This window comes from Cyphomyrmex costatus, unplaced genomic scaffold, assembly GCF_001594065.2.
Source record: "Cyphomyrmex costatus isolate MS0001 unplaced genomic scaffold, Ccosl1.0 scaffold361, whole genome shotgun sequence".
Lineage (NCBI taxonomy): Eukaryota > Metazoa > Arthropoda > Insecta > Hymenoptera > Formicidae > Cyphomyrmex > Cyphomyrmex costatus.
Genome location: NW_017277786.1, coordinates 263,581 through 281,036, shown reverse-complemented (window position 1 = coordinate 281,036; position 17,456 = coordinate 263,581). Strand labels below are relative to the sequence as shown.

Sequence of the window (17,456 nt, the reverse complement as noted above, 5' to 3'; positions counted from 1 at the left end):
ATAGATTTTTCTTACGTGCATGTGCTACTTTTATATATAAATAAATTCAATTTTTGATGGTCCCTCTCTCAAAGTCTTATTAGTTTTATTTAAAGTGCTATTTTTACAAAATTCTGATTATGTTTTTGTGCATCTTTACGCTCTTTTTTCAAACACCTTAGAGTAGATGTGAATATTACAATATGTCTCTCGTTCTGAGCGAATAATTCATACATAATAAAAAAAATGATGTAAGAGGACAATGTTATCGTTCACTGAATTAAATAAGTGGAGAATGGCAAAATTATTTAATCCTGTACAAAAGTCACGATGGTGTAATAAGAAATTTGTAATCTCGATGAAAAATACGCTCGAGTACTTTGAACACATATCGTGACGACGGACAACGATCGTCGAATAAAAACAAAGAAAATTGATTACTGTAACTATATCCTTAACAATGATGATGATAGCATGCTCTTCCTGACGTCTTTCTCGCCAATCGCGTATTATACATTTCGTGAAATTTTCTACAGGCGCGCGCGCTACGTTCTTTAAATCTACGCTCCTCTACGAAGAGTCTCACTGAGAGAAAATCGATTGCACCTTCGATTGCGCATATAGATCAAACTGCGATATTAAAAAGAAAGGTGCATGCATATTGCATTAAGGCAAATTGCTATTTCCTACGAATTAACCGGTTATATTGATCCGCGTCTATATTTTTGCAATGACGACATTTCTGACAGGTGAATTTATTAAAATGGATTATACTTTCATTTTTTGCAGCAATAATCTTTATTTTTCTTCTTTTTTTTTTACAAAAACACTACTTGGCACAGCTAATAGTTTATATATTAAATATTTTGCATATACGAGAACAATCGACATTAATAACGAGCACGATTGTCACTCTTCTACAGCAGAATGCTCTCACATCCGAACTAATTGCAGGAAATTATCGTTATCTTAATTAATTAAGGCAACTTCAGCGTAATTAAAACTTCTTTTCTCTCAGTGCGTGTAACCGAGCGCCGAAAGTGACAACGATGCAACAGTGTGTGGAAGTAATAATAAGCCGTCAAGTGTAGGTAAGCTCTACTTTACAACAATTGTGTGTGATCGTAAGAAACTGAGAAACCTAGAAACACAAAACGAAAAACACTCACGCAATCAACGATCTCTTTTCGAAAGAACTCGTCTCTCTCTCTCTCTCTCTTTCTCTTTTTCTTTTTTTTATTCGCGTTACTTCTCGTTCCGCGCGCGTGATCGATAATAATCAATCCAACAACAACAACAGGGCATGTCGTATTTATGCGACCTATGGAGAGGTGTGATACAGTAGCAGTATTAATAATAATAAGAATCATTATAGTTATAGATCGTAGTAGTAAGTATTAGTGTTAGTAGTGTGTGATAACTGACAATACAAATATATCTTCTAAACCTAGGATGCACCGGGAGGAAGTCGGGGGAGATTCGGAGTGAGGAGGAAGGGAGGATGAGATGATGAGGGGGTTTTTAGTCCCGGGTTGAGAAATACACGAGGATAAGGGTCGAGAAATCCGAAAGCTATAGTTTCCCAGAATCCTCGGGCTATACTCTAGAGGCGTAGTGCCCCGATCAACGATGTCTTTTCTCTTTCTCTAATACTGTGCAAGTTTTTCCGACTTTGATCTGCGGGGAGGATCGGGATGAGACCTCTGGACTTTGTTTTCTTTTTTCTTTTTTTTTTTATCAGAAAGACATTAACTAAACTCTGATATGTAGGTAGACGTTGGGCGAGGGTCACCTATGTGTTCTTCCCGAATCTATTTGCGTTAACCCAAGATTTTTCTGCGCACAAGTCATAACGTTAAACGCGGCTGTCAGATAGAATCCAGAGAATGCTTGTTTTACGTTTACGAGCTAGAAAGTATCTATCCATACAAACCTCAGTGGGGTGGATGTCATTCGATACTCGCGTTGCAACAATGATATCGTATTTATTCTTAATTGATTAATTATTCTTAATTAAATTTCCTAATTATTCTTAATTAAGTAATTCTTATCACGTGATCCTTTCTATATCGTCTGATTCGTAAAATTCAGCAGGGAGAAAAAATAATCTCTATACGTAGATATCATATATCTTTTTCAGGATCACCGTGATTGATCCCTACACAACATAGTTTTCCAAGGGACGTCTAGAGACGTCCCTTTAGATAAAATATATTATGCGGGGATCTTGATGTTCTTCCCTTTTTTTTTTTTTTTAATCAAATATGGAGACGCGAAAGACAGCCGCATCTATCGTTAAACGAGCCACGTGAACACGGGCCGCGGACTCCCACACTAAATAGCGTTTTTTTTTTTTTTTCTGCAACATATATGTCAATACTTTACTGACGTCGGTATTTTGCAACGATTTTGAACGATGTGACGCTTCGCAAACAACGAGTCGAAGATATGTAACGCCGACTACAAGAGATATAGCTTTCCTCACCCCGCACACGCACACGCACCCTCTCATTCTCCGTTCCCTTACGTTTTCTCAGCCTTTCTCTCTCGCACGCTCGTCCCATGCGATCCAAAACACGCCAGGCAGCCGAGACAAATCACCTGTCAACGCTCGCAAGCCCTGTATACGTAATGACACGACGAATGCAGCCTATATAAAGTATAAGTATCTCTTATATATTTATATATATATACTTACAGTGTAATTGTATGTTGTATACAAGTATGTATATATACGCATACGTATGCGTATGTTACGTATCGCCGGCCTACAGCAGGTGTTTTATTTCGTCTCTCATTACGAAAGTAAGTCTCTCCTTTTAGCCTCCATTCACTCTGTCTCTCTCGCATTCTCTCTGTCTCTCGCTCTCGCTCTCGCTCTCTCTCTCTCTCTCTCTCTCTCTCTCACCTTTCTCTCTCCGCACGTCATGCTCAAAGTGTGTTTTCCGTGTGAACGTGTTTGGCTGTTAAGTGTGTCTCGTTATATGTGTTTGCTTTTTACATAAAATATTGCGTACCAGACGATTTTACAAAACTTTACCCTGGAATAATGTACTTTACGCTGTGCGAGGCGACCGATCGCGAGGAAAAGATCGCGGAATAGCATTTTTCGTAGACCTCCCCCCTTTGTTTTTCTACGCGACTCCGAATCTCTTCGCGATCGGTACTTTCAATGTGTCCCTCCTGTTCGCGATTCACCTCGTAATATCATTTATTTTAATCTACGATCTCGCGAATGTGGCGTGTCCCTTCGCTCAACCCTTTCAACAGCCGCGTTACGTTAATAATTTCTATTGGTCGACCGTGTATTGTCACATATTATAGATTTTGAAAGCAAGCATTACAAATACGTTAAAAGCAGATATGTAGAGTCTCGTATTTTATCAAATTAACGAGTAAAACTTTACGAAAGTCATCCGAGACACTCAGTCATCGTCCAATGAAGGATGTTGAAAGGATCAAGAGGTTCACAAGAACTTGAGATCACAATTTGCGCTCTCTGTGCGCAACGCATGCCCTCGGGGCGACATGTGTTACAAAAAGGACGACGATCTCTACGCAATGAAAGACGCAGTCGCAAATCGTACACGCGACATTTTACACCTCACATTATCTTTTTTTTTTTTTGTAAAAAATTTTATTCTCTCTCTCTTTCTTCTGTTACATCGCACTACTACACCTCGTTTTGTTTATCCCTTTCTTTCTTAGTTTTTCTTTCGCGTTAAAAATTTAAAATACTCGTATTACACGTAAGTATTTATGACCCTGTTTTCGTTAAAGGCTTTCTAACGTAAATCGATTCCTGGCCGAGGAAGATAAAGGAAATAGGATTCTAAGATAGAGGAAGGGACAAAGAGGAGTCGAGAAGACGCGACTGCGTTGGGAAGAGAATAGAGGGTAAGCTTGAACACGAATTACCTCTATCGTTACGTATTATTTTTTTTTTTTTTTCTTTGACGCTTCTCGACGGCGAACAAAAAGCTAACGGAAGAGAATAACGTAACGTAGACGTATATAATGTGGAGACTTCGACGATAGATCAAGTCGCAACAATCCGCAATAGTGTGTCGCCACATTTTTCTAATTCTAGAGAATAATCTCTGCGTAAGAGAGCGATTTTTCTTCATACGACCATAATATAGAAACAGCTATCGTTAAAGTTGGCGCGCACATTTTCGCTTCCCCTTTAATAGTTTAAGAGTATACCATTTTAGCATTCTCGAAGATATATAGTTTGAAATTTTCTACTGTCAAATCGTGATACACGCATATTCTACGAAAATACAATATTTTATGACAAACATTTTTCTCATCAAAGAAGGGGATATCTAATTTATTGTTCTCATCAATAATTGATATGACTTACGTTTTGTTAAAAAAAAGGAACACACCCTCATAATAAGTTACAAGATCATTTTGTCTTTTTAGATCAGACTTTTTCTGTCTTGGTAACAATCTATTGCAGATTGAACAACAGATTGTTGCAAGTTTAATCGATCAATTGTTAAAGAGAAAAAAAGAGTAGGAAGAAGAAGAAAAACACACGGTAGGAGGTTAATTACGCTAACGAGAAGAGAGTGAAATGACTCCGTTGAATCTCCGTGAGATATAACGCGAGTTTTTCTTTTCAATGTATCGCAAGTGCAGAAACTGAGAGCTTCACATGCAAAATTGTAATATCGTATTTTTTTTCTATAATTTCAGCGTCCTGCCGTATCTGACAAGGCGCAACTTTTAATTTACATACATTCGAGTTGTCGAGAAAATGTAACTCACTTGTTATTCCCATCCTGACGTTTCGATTCGACGAGATTGCCATTTTTTATTTTACGGTTTTGCGACGATCCAGACACAACATTCTTAAGATACAACTAGAGTCAGAAAGTCAAAACGATTCTAAAATTTAAAAAATAATATCTGTATTTAATAGTAATATTTATATTAATAATTTCTGTATTATATCTTTTTACAAGCTTTACAAATTGAGAATAAACTGGAAGAATAGAAGAATAGCGAGAAGAATTATCTTATCTAACGATATTTATACTTCACATTAGGAATGCAGTCCTTGCAATTTTCTAAGATATTGGTAATAAAAAACAAGTTATAAAAATATCACTAATATTTCATGATTGTCTAAGATGTACTTAATTGTTTTTATCGCGATCATCTACATTAAAATTCCTATAACTTAAAGTAACAAAAGCATGCCCGCAGCTAAAACTTCCCGTAATTTGTGCAAACCTAAGATTTAACGATAACGTATAAGAAAACGACGTTGAAAAAAAGGACTCGGGCAAACGAGCGTATCTCGTCGACGTTCATGGAGTCGTCAGGGGGATTCGCTACCCGAAACAGTAGTGAGATTAATAACAGCGATTTTGGCACACGTGTTATACTGTTCGCAATTTACGTTAGCTTGGCACAAAATTGAGCCGCTCGGCGATGAGTTTTCACAATCGATTTTTGGCACCTAAATCGCATCAAGTGCTGACCTTTTTGGCTCCTTTTTGGTCGACAGCCTTCTTCCTTATCATGTCGACTATCTATACGTGCGCTCGATTTTTAATTCGTCTTAACTTATTCAGGGAAATATCGCGATATCAGGACCGATTAGACGACAGACTTACATTTAAAAAGCGTCAATTAGCTTCACATATAAAGATTTCCTGTGATTATTATAAAACACTGATTATATCATAAGTGGCGATCACATATCCTAATTTTACTTTCAAGCAGCAAATAGCAATTGACTATTTAAAAGTCCACAAAATTAGAAATCACTTATCCTTTAGGTGTTCCTACCTTTAGAATAAAAGCTGCGATCACAGCGTCGCTTCTTCCGTATATATTTTTGTATGTTTTATTTCATTTTACGCCAATTGCTATGTTAAAGCAGTCGTTTGTCCTCAAGATCCCTTTCCGCTAACACAGCTGGTAAGATTACAATTTCAAAAAGCTGCAGCATATTTTAATATTACAATAGGTAGTCGTTAGAATAATCTGTCGTCTGATTCGCCCTCTAATCGTGCGACAATACGGCGTCAAGAGGTCGCGAACAATCGCCCAATCGCACTAATTTCTCCTTTCGCGAGGAAGAAAGGCTTTGCCCTTCAAATTCCACGCCCCGACGAAGGAAGGGCGCGCGATTTAATATTCTATAAAAATTAAGTTTATCTTCTTAGCTGATTGCCTTGCGTTACGGTAATGTTAGGTCCCTGGCGAGAATTGCCGCGGATGTTCGTTCCTGAAGCACCGCGCAGACTGGCTTTCCGAACATCGGAGAAGCTCGTGTGCATTTCGCTCCTTCCGAGCTACCGATATTACCGGCTCCCGTAATTCATTTCCACAGACACGAGCCGTTTGTTCCGAAAGCCGACGTACAAGACACACCTTGAAAATCTTTTGTAAAAGTAGATACCTTCCACCGATTTGTACTTGTACCTAACTCGAACTCAGTATCTCTTACAAAATCTGGCTTATATCTTTAGCAAAACACACGGCCCGTACGCGCAAAATTGCGATCGCGACAATCCTCGGTAGGACCCACGCAATAAGGATAAGGCCCCTGCACTAACAGATTGCTCTACGCCACAACGATATGATCGCAATGAATGCTGACATTTTTGCTCTCTCTCTCTCTCTCTCTCTCTCTTTTTTCTCTTACGCCCGTTCCACTTTTTCCAGTTTTTCTTAACGCCACCGTGTCCGAAGGGCGGTCGGATTCCCCGTGCCCGCTCTCTTTTGTCACCGATTTCTTTTTTTCTAATTCTTGTATGCACCTTAACGTAATGAGGGGGAAGGAGCGTACGTACCCGGGACTTTTCAACGATCGCGTTAGCCTTTCCTTTCTTCTTTCCTCTCGCAATTTCCATACGAGCGTCGAAAATAATCGCGTCCTCGTTGAAACATTGGTCAGCGTCAGTTGCTCCGGAGTTAGGTCTAACCGTTGTATAAACGCAAGCTTTCTTACATATAAATGACTTTAGCCAACAGCACAAATAGCTCTGACTAACTAACAGTTTAGATATTTCTCGTTTCTGTCGAGAACACATCCCTATCTATAATATAGAAAGCGTTATATCGTTAACTGCGGTTAGTGCTAACTATTGTTGGTGCAACAGATCTTGGTGGAGGGGGGGGGGGATATAATCTAACGTTCTAATCCTCGTTGATCGTTCTTAGATTAATCCTGCGTATATACCTGTTTCTTTCTCTCTGATATTTTTTTTTTTTTTTCGAACACGCGATAGACGATATTTTAACGATCACTAGAAGCTACAGAGAGTCGATTGAATCGAAGTGCCTATAGGTGCCTATAGGTGCCCCGAAATATACAATTAATCGATTTCTGAATGACGATACACGCCGGATAAATACAGCTAGGCTAGATTATCGGAGCAAAAGAGATATTAATTATTCGTAGCCTAGTCATATGTGTCTTGGATATGCTTCTGGAATATGTCAGTGCGACAAAAGGACATCTTCAGATGGTATAAGGCGGACTGAAAGCGGTAACGAGAAAACCATCAGCTACAACAAATTGCCTCAACTGGCCATTTACGTAGCAGATTACAGAAGCTTCGTGTTTTCTTAGAAGTACCCAAAAGTTACTTTACCTCCAAATTTCATAGAAATTTGTTTCTTTTTTAAGAACTTGTAATAATTCTCGATGATGTTCAAAAGCCTATAATCCTTGTACACATCAAGTAAAATCTTTATAAAACAAGACGAAGCAATCCTAACAATAAAATCTCAATTAGTGGTGAATAAACAATTTGAAATTTTATTAAAATTAATCCTAGGCTCTTCTCGTCTGCGTTGCTTCTTGGCTTCCAAGTGATTTTCAATTAAACATCTTCGAGTCGCGCCGTCGTTTAATTACGTATGATAATGCCAAGTGTGCCAACTTTGAGAGTGAATAGGATTTTCAATCAAGACAATGCTCCCCCCGATCGATTTCAATCTTTCTTAGTAATTTTCCTAATAAGCAGAAAAGTAGTTATTTCTAACTTGACATAATTCACAAACAATTTTCAGTTTTATTGAATCTCCAAAATTCTGAAAAATTCTCAGCTTTTATCTCGTTCAACCTTTAATCCCATTTACTCGTCATTATTGCAGAGAGCTTCATAATTATTATTACAATTAATAAATTATCACACACGTCCGTATTAAAAACTGCTTGTTAATTTTTATACCGTGTCGTATACGTTCCTTATGAAGAATATCACTAATTATTGCTCTTAACACTTAGCCTGTACCATAGTAAACTATTAAAATCGTTTTTTAACGTTATAGATAACTTACGATGTTCATAGAAATGTAAAACTCTTCAGAAACTATATCTTTGGATTATTCCAACACAAGTATCTACTTTGAAATTTAGGAAATTACATCATTTATAGCAAATAATAATAAAGATAAAATACAATATACAATGTTCCGATTATATCTCTACTTTTATAAACACGCATTTCACGAACGGGGTTTTTAAAAACGAATAAACGTAATCTTCTGTTATTATTTGCGATTATTAAGAATAAATGGTCGTAGTTCTAAGCAATATAAAAGTTTCGAAATTATCGTTAAAGGGGAAAGTATACGTCACGTTGTTTCATAAAAACATATTCGAAACCTATGGAGGGTAGTTTAAGCGTGTAGCTGGTGGTAATCATTTTACTGTCATGTTCTTTTATGCGCGGATAAGAAACGTGGTTCTTCCCCCTCGACGCACTTGGAAAGGTCATTAAGCGTGAAGGTTTCTTCGTCCCTTGTCCATTACAACTGTTCATTTAAAAACGATATTTCTGTGCAATTCTGCATTCCTGACCCTTCCAGTACCCAAGTGGCATCAGCTTTTTAACAGTGACGTTCCGTATGTGAATATTAACTATACACAAGACCTTTAACCTATGTAGGTTTAATACAAGTTTACAAATATAAAATATTCTTCCAAGTTCTAAAAGCTAAAATGCAATAAAAAAGATAGATCAAATTTTTACATCTGATTTGGTACTGAAAGGATTTGTCAAGAGACACAGAGTTCGAGTGGGAAGAGATCATGGTTTATCTTTACGTAAACGCGTTTGTCTTCCGCTTTTTCCGTTTAACGGATAATTTTCTGTCTCTTTAGTCTAATTTAAATATCAGAGAACGATTTAAGGATCTCCACATTTCCTAGCGTTTAAATAATACCTCTGTTGACGATTCGAGAGGGTTATACGCACGCGCGCACGTACATACTTCAGTCGCTTATAAAGTGGGTCCTAAAAATCTCCCCTATCCTCTTGTCGCGTCTTTCTTTCTCTCCTCTCTTTGTCTCTCTTTCGCGCTCGTAAACGATCATATATACACTCACATGCACTCTTTCTTCTTTTCCCATCTCTTTCTCTATCATATATCAATAAGTACTCCTTTCCTTTTTACTCTCTCTCTCTCTCTCTCTCCCTCTCTCTCTCTCTCTCTCGTTCCACGAAGTGCCTTAAAAATTGATCCTTAACTACTTACTAATATAATCGAATCTAATCACAGCAATTATTTATTGTTGATATACACAATCATACAGCGTCTCTCACTAATTGTTATTTTCATCTTTTTTTATCCACTTTTTAGCAGAGACTACTTGTCGCTCGATGCCGTTGCTCGTCTCATGTTTTGCCGTTTTTTTTTTTCCCTTATATAATTACTACTGTACGCCATCATTGTCTATCTATCGGTGGAGAATGGGGGAGTAAGGGCATTAGCGAGGGTGAAGAGGAGATGTGAGAGGAGTGCCTTCTTGCCGCGATGAGAAAAGAGAGAAATACTTTTTTTACTTTGTTTTTTTTTCTTCTTCAAAGTGTATAATAACAAAAATGATGTTTCATAATGTATGTAGTATATAAATAAATATAAATAACATAATTAAATTTCTCAAACCTAATTTTTAAATCACCAACGGAATCTCGCGGTTGATCGTACCAATTACGATCTAAAGTTTGGCCGGCAAAATAAAAAAACGCATTGTATCTATACGAAAAATCGTTTTTTTTTTCTCGTATACAGATTGCGTCGTAAAAGATGGTCAAATGATTGCGTTTTCTACCGTCAACTTTATTGAAAATCTAATTGCAGCTTTAATGGCAATTTTTTTCAGAATCTTTCTAGTGAAGTTAGATTTTGATAAAACAAATTTCTAGTAAAAATAAGTTTCAAGGTAAACCAGTTACCTGTTAATTTCAAATAAATTTTACACTAACGAAGCTTAATATATTAACATACAATTAAATGAATCCATAAAAAAAAATTGTAATATATAACATTCAATTAAAAAATTTCTTTACAATAAACTCTTTCTCTAAACTCGTATTATTACGAGTTCCATATTTAACGACACAACCAAATTTGGGCAAATTTTCTCATGTTTTACACAAAGGAGCCATTCGCAACTTATCCATTCGGCAAACGAAATGATGAAGCGTGTGTTGCGATCAAAATGAGAAGATACGTTGATGTAATAAATAAGATGAAATCGCAGATGTCGATGCGAGATGTTGATATTTCAACTAAAAATTCATTATATAAACAAGGATATGCTCCGAGATTAATAAATATGTACAACGTAAAAACATATTTACAATACGCATCGAAAAGAAGCGAGCACCGCAAAATATTTTCAATAAAAACAAACAAGAAGACAAAATATATATATACAAAACTGACTCCACAATATTGTTCAGTTATACACAAACATAAATTAGATACAACTATCAACATTATTTTTTTTTTTGGAAGGATTAATTTATACATGTATTAAAATTAAGAGCAGTTTCATATGCGAGTACAAATCGGTTAAGGTATATAAAAGTAATACGTACGCGCGAAGACCACCGATTATTAATTGAGCTGACACCGGAAGCACAGACTAACATTTTCTAGCAAATATTTTTCTTTTTTTTTCCCAAATTTTAATTTACGTTTGGCACATAATGGAAGTTATCGGTACAGGGATACATCGTAAGGTGTAAATCGTCCGCGCCACAACCAATTATACTGGCGTTAACTTGTGATCTTACGACATAATTTAGAAACTAGTTACACAACTATTATATACTTCATCAATTCTTAAACTTCCTTTAATTTAACTCGTCTTTTAATATAGATCGAGACAAAAATAAATACGATATAAATAACAAGAAAAAGTTTCAAAGTATGATTACTCCGCAATTTGTGTGCAGATTAGTACATAAAGTTTACTAAAGTAAAACAATCTCAAAAGAGAGCGTTGCACAATGTTGCGCGCGAGCGCATTTTTTCCGAGTAAAATAATTAATTAAAATAAAATTTATTAACTATCGATAACCATAACGATTAAAATAACACGTGAATGAAGAATCGATAAAAATAAAGTAATGAAGAAACGTACATACAAAAGGACTATTGCTCGTATTCATAGATGCTCCTTGAGGAATAAAAATTCCTTAGGCCTGTTCTTTTTACTGAACTGGTGCACAGAGTGCAATAAGTTGAAGTGAAACAGATATACGTTTATTTCATTTCAACTTATTGCACTGTATGCACCAGTTCAGACAATACAGGCAAAAAGAACAAACTCTTCTCTTATTGACCAAATCACATTTCATAAATTACCAAATAAGGATTCTTTTTATCTTAAGGAAAGTCGCGAGCTTCCTTGAGGGAGAAATCAGCCTTATTAAAAGAAGATGCGACAGCATAATTCTACCTATCTAGAAAAAGTGTCAGATTGTATTATGTATAGTACTGGTAAGTACTAATACTAACTGCAGCATCATATTGAAAAATTAAAATGGATAATGAATATTTGAATGACTCAGATGATGGATTTGAAAATGAAAATTATATTCCACGGCGTTTTATACTTATACGTATTACCTATATATATTAATACGTGTAAAAAAACTACTCGCAGCTCTAAATTCAAGTCTGGTTATGCTTATTCGCGCTTTTTACAGATAATTCAAGTTTTAATCACAAAATGTTAAAAGTTCCAAGAGAATATCAATAAGTTCCTTCTGCAAGGAGATCTTAAGATGGTATTCTGAAACAAGGAAGTCTTGAGATAAAGATCATCTATGAATATGGGCATATGTCCAAAATTGATAAAAAAAAGAAAGATATCGTCATTGTGGAGCGGTCCTTACGATTCGTGAACCAAGCCGTAAGTGTGGGATCAAATTCCAATGTTGGGAGGAGGACCGTCAATGGGAGGCTTTAAGTGGTTGATGAAGAAAGGAAAGGACGCCTCGAGTCTGGTAGAAGTCTGGGCTTGAGCTCGCACCATTTTTTTTTTTTCATCGCTATTTATCTCTTCTCTAATTATCTTTATCGCGTATAATAAATATATATATTATGTGTATATATATAATATATATCATTATTTATATATATTCCACGTAATAATTTCATTTGTTCCTTCAACAGAAGCGCGCGCTCGGCATCGTTTTCCCATACAACGTCGACCGCATTCGACACTCGACTTACAAGATTACCACGTCGAAGGCGTCCAGAGCGCGTCTCACGTCGAAGACGATGCCGAGGGTGCCCTAAGACGTACAACCCGCTCGTTCCTTCGGCGCTCCCGAGGGGCGCCGAACGATCGATGGGTGCGTCCGCAGTCGTTTTTTTTTCTTTTTTTCCCATTTTTCTCTTTCTTACTTTCCCCCCCTTTAGAAAAAAAGAAAAGCTTTCACCGACAATTTTGGAATCCAAGATTCACATGCAAAAGCTACGCAACTACGTAAAATTTTCACCGCGCGCGATTAATTATTTTACTTTCCCTCAACGCTCCCGCACGACAGTTAATCGCGACGACGTCACTCGTGATCTTGCTTATTTCTGGACCGTTGACCGTGAGGCTCGTGATTTTGGACCTTTCACGGTCACGAAAATTGGCCGCGGATGCGCTGATGGAACCATGCGAGACCACACGATTGAGGCTCAACATATGGAGCACGAGAGAGACGCGATCGAGATCGATGAGCGAGACGTGGTGGATCACGTTCGATTACGTGGTCGAGAAAGATATGTGGGGCAGGAGGGACCACGTAATCGAGACACTCGACACGTGTCCCGTCTTCACCGACCGATGTGCCGATCACGCGCTATCGTGTGATATTGAGATCGATATATTCTATATGAGATTCAATTTTAGATCATCCGAGTTATCCAAATGATGGATAATCTGGAATCAAGACGCGCACCTCAAAACGTCAAAGAGTTCGAAGCCGACTCAAGATATTTGTAAGAAAATTTCAAATGCCTAGCAAGCAGCTTTCATTAATTCATTCGATTGAGAATGCAAGTTAAATCGGCGATACAATTTATAAATTTGTTTTTCGTTACAATTCAAAATACCTGTAGATATCATCGTTTAAATATAATTTAAACGTGATTATAAAATGAAAATATAAATAATTTCTATTAAAAATGTATTTCATTTTTCCGGTTTATCACAAGTAGAACGGAATGCGTTTAACAATTTACAATCTCTGTATCAATCCAAATAAAATTTGGTCAAAAAGTCGAGAACGGAGTACTCGCTTTGAGCTCTTCGACTATCGATTTGTCTGAACAACGGTCTCGTGATACCAGCTGCACTTCCGTTGTCACTCTTCTTTCCGGATGAAGTAATTAAGTTCACGAACCGCCTCGCGAAAACCGTCAGTGCGACGGTGTATCCGCAATAGAAAAAACGCTAACAATCGGCCTAATATTATTTAGCATCATCGTTCGTAGTAATATAATTAATAATAATAATTCTCTCGTATTTCTCTCCCGTCTTGCGTCATCATTTTTTTTTCGTTTAAATATAAAAATGAAAACTAACATATCTTTGGCTTGTTCCCTTTACCAATCGGCAACAGCTCGCGGCTGCGGCGTGCATCATTATTTTTTGTTCTTTTGTTTTAAATAACTTTTGTACAGTTTTGTACACTCAAGTGTGTCTGTGTACGCGCGTGCGTATCTTCATCATTTTTTTCCATGTACGTTTAACTCTCGCTTAATTGTGTCGCGTGTATATGTATGTATATTATATTATATTGTATATATATACATATATATTTCTATTTATTATTATGTCTACGCGTTTTTTTTTTTAATTTACGTATATCTGTAGTATTAGAATATGTTCGATTTTAACGTACACGGTCTTATTTAAAGCGCGCACAAGTAGACTCCTTTCTGAATACGTGCGAGTGTCCTACGTGAATACGTATATTATGTGTGTCTCTTTTTCTCTCACTCTCTTTCTCTCTTTCTCTCTCTCTCTTTCTCTCGCTCTTCCTCTCTCTCTCTCTCTCTCTTTCTCACTGTCGTGTGTCTTGTTTCTTTTTGCAAGTGTATCGATTTGCAAGCTGAACACAGTGTGTGGCCCAGCCCCATATGCCACTGACAGCTTCGCGCGCTTCCGCGATGCTTCCGCGTCCTTTCGACGACGACAACGACCACGACGGCTCTCCACATTTAGTGGATGGGTGATTTCACAATGTGGTCCGGTGGGATGAAGTGATACGCGGGCATAGGCACCCCCGACGTCTCCATCGATATCCTGAAACACAATCGGTCATGTTGTGAGAAATGGTAACGTTCATTTCTACTGGTCGGTGTTCACTCCGACAAGTACGAGATGAGAGTTCTTTGGATGATCTCTACAAGGGGCAGGAGTACAGATTTTTGCAAAACGCATGAGACATAAGAAAATCAATCAATGGCTGCGTTCAATAGAAAAAGCAGCTTTGCAAAATTGCTGCGGGACTTTTTAATATGATTGATCTGTACATTTAGATCTAGTGAGGCCGAGACCGATCACATTAAAGAATTTTACAACAGTTGCAAAATTATTTTTTTTTCTGCACGTAGTCAATGTCTTTTGTTTCATGAAAGGAAGGAAATGAAGGACTTTAAATTGGTTTATTTTCTCATGCGTTATGCAAGAGCACTCTCTGTGCTCCTCTAACAGCTACAAAAAACTGGCCCACTCGGTGGATTATAACGTGTTCGTGAGAATGTTCAACTATCTTCCAGAACTCCCGTCTCATATTCGTAAGAGAGAACCGAGATAAAATCCCGACACATTTTCAACATCGGAGGAAAAGACTAACGAGGCTGACTGGCCGAATCTTTTCGTCCGAATAAAGATGCTGCAGCATGCGACGCGGAAGTAGAAACACAACATGAATCTAGTGACTCTCCGTGAGCCGTGTATTCCGACGTAGTACATGTATAAAGCCCGGCGTAGTATATAAAGTCTTAATTTGCATGCCCGGTCTACAAATTTTGTACGAACCATCAGCAGAATGATATCACAGACATTCAACATCTGTGTCGAAACCTGCAAAACAAAGCTATTACTACGTCTGCCAAGAATGCAGAGCAACAACGTTACCGCGCGACTCCGGAGGTCTATTAAAAATTTTATCACGTGATACGTACTTTTCTCGAGGATTTCTCGCGAGCCCGGAAGGATTCGGATGGTTGGTCGTACATATCTGGTATTGAAAAAAAAAAAAAAAAAAAAAACCAAAAAGATTGCGCAACGATTGAATTGGAAAAAAAAAAAATGAGAACTGAGAAACGTAGTAAATGAGAACTTCGCAGCCAACAGGATAAATCGATTAACAGGACTACGAAGGAATGGATGGTGTGCTTACCAAAAACGGGCAGGAGCCTGGGTCAAGTTGGTTGGATGGATACATCTTCTCTTTTTCTATCTCTCTTTCTTTCTCTCTCTCTCTCTCTCTTTCTCTCCTTTTATCTACATCTCTCTCTGTACGAGTTTCTCTCTCCGATCTTGGTTACGCTTAACACTTACGTATACGTGGTGAGACATGGTACATAAGTATATGTTATACGGATTTCAATGGACCGTACTCTAAACGTACATTGAGCGTCAAAAAGTAACCGGTCCTAATCCTATAACGTTTGCCATGATTGACGTAAAAGTTGCACGAAGATGAATATACGGCGCTGAATGTACCAGAATACGGTCAAATTATGTACAATCTGTTCGACAGCAAAAAGTGCAAAAAAATACTCTTATTAATCAAAATAGTAAAAAATTTAATTGAAAAATGTTAAATTTTGTTTGAAATGTGTAACTACTATTAATGTTAAGACTGAAGAAACGATAGAAGAAGGCCATGTCGCATTCTTATAACAAATCGAGATATCTTCATGTGCAAAAATCGTCCCTGATCAAAGGTAAATAAACCGAGCATGTATATTCTTCATTTCTTTCATTCACTTTTCCTTTCAATTAAATTGACTTAAAATATCGCTGAAAAATTAACGCAAAAACGTTTTTATGCTTAAAAAAGAAGGTAGTAATAAAACGTTCAAGTGCCATAAAGGTGGTCGCGCAATATATTGGAGATATTTCATTTCCAATCCAAAAGGAATATGTTGCATGCTTTACGGAAAAAAAGATCGTCGAGGAATAAATTTTTCGCTATCGTTTATGTCCGTCATACATTTTTCCTGCAAACCAATACATTGCGGGACCTCACTCGCAGGAACGCCAGAGCTGTTTTTATTTGGTGTATTGTATTTTCTCTTACTGTATTAAACACGCCTAGCTTTATTTTTAACAAGATGATACAGGGTAGCTAAAGTCTGTTAAGCATGTAAGCTCTGCGATATCGTTATAGACTAATGTACATCCGAAGATTATCTGCCTACAGGATTCTATGCACGATGTAGGAATATCAGGCCCAGCAATGGAATCTCTTATTAAATCATTTGGCCCAAGTAATGAAATTTCATGTTAGATACAAGTACTCTTTCAATTGTGTCTGAAACAATTCTTCGATTTATTACATGATTGTTATGAGCATCGCTTCACTTGATATACCTACATGATGGGACTGTGTGTCTTTCTAACGCTTTTCCTCGCGGTTTTCTTATTTATATATTTTTTTTTCATCATAAACAGTCACTTTTAGAGTCCTGGGCATGATTTGACGTGAGTTTATTGTCTCGAGAAAGAAATGGAACGAGACCGTACAATCTAAAATGAAGAAAACGCAATGAAGATATCTCGCGATCATGGCGACGGTTGATCCGATCGGAATAATTTTTCTGCAAAAGGGACTGATTCTTCATGCGATTACCACGCATTCCGATAAACCATGGCCACGTTCGCGATAGGTACTTGTTGTGATAATCCGACCATTATGTCCTACACCGATTGGTCGCTACTTGCACAAGTACTCGCTATAAACTAGAAAATTGAGCACACTTATCTGGTGATTCCATTATCGATCGTCTTTATCCAAGTGATGAAACATCTCGAACATCCGTCCAAATTGTTTTCCTTTTTCTCCCGCGATTGCGTTAGGATCTTGGATCTAACTGATCGTTCTTTCGCGGCTAGACAATTCCGACTCCACGTATTCCGATAACTTACATAACAATAAGTAAATCAAACAAACGCTCGAATTACCGTGGAATTAGAA

General features: G+C 37.3%; 1 protein-coding gene across 1 annotated transcript in view; it reads right to left on the bottom strand.

The window, feature by feature from the left end:
- Positions 1 to 14,085: 14,085 nt before the first annotated feature.
- The window catches only part of mub (poly(rC)-binding protein mub), a 103,116-nt gene continuing 99,745 nt past the window's right edge, over positions 14,086 to 17,456 (bottom strand). The window contains exon 8 of the mRNA XM_018543218.1: positions 14,086 to 14,551. Within this exon, the coding sequence (XP_018398720.1) occupies positions 14,467 to 14,551 (85 nt within the window). The 3' untranslated portion in view covers positions 14,086 to 14,466. The remainder of the gene's footprint in view (positions 14,552 to 17,456) is intronic.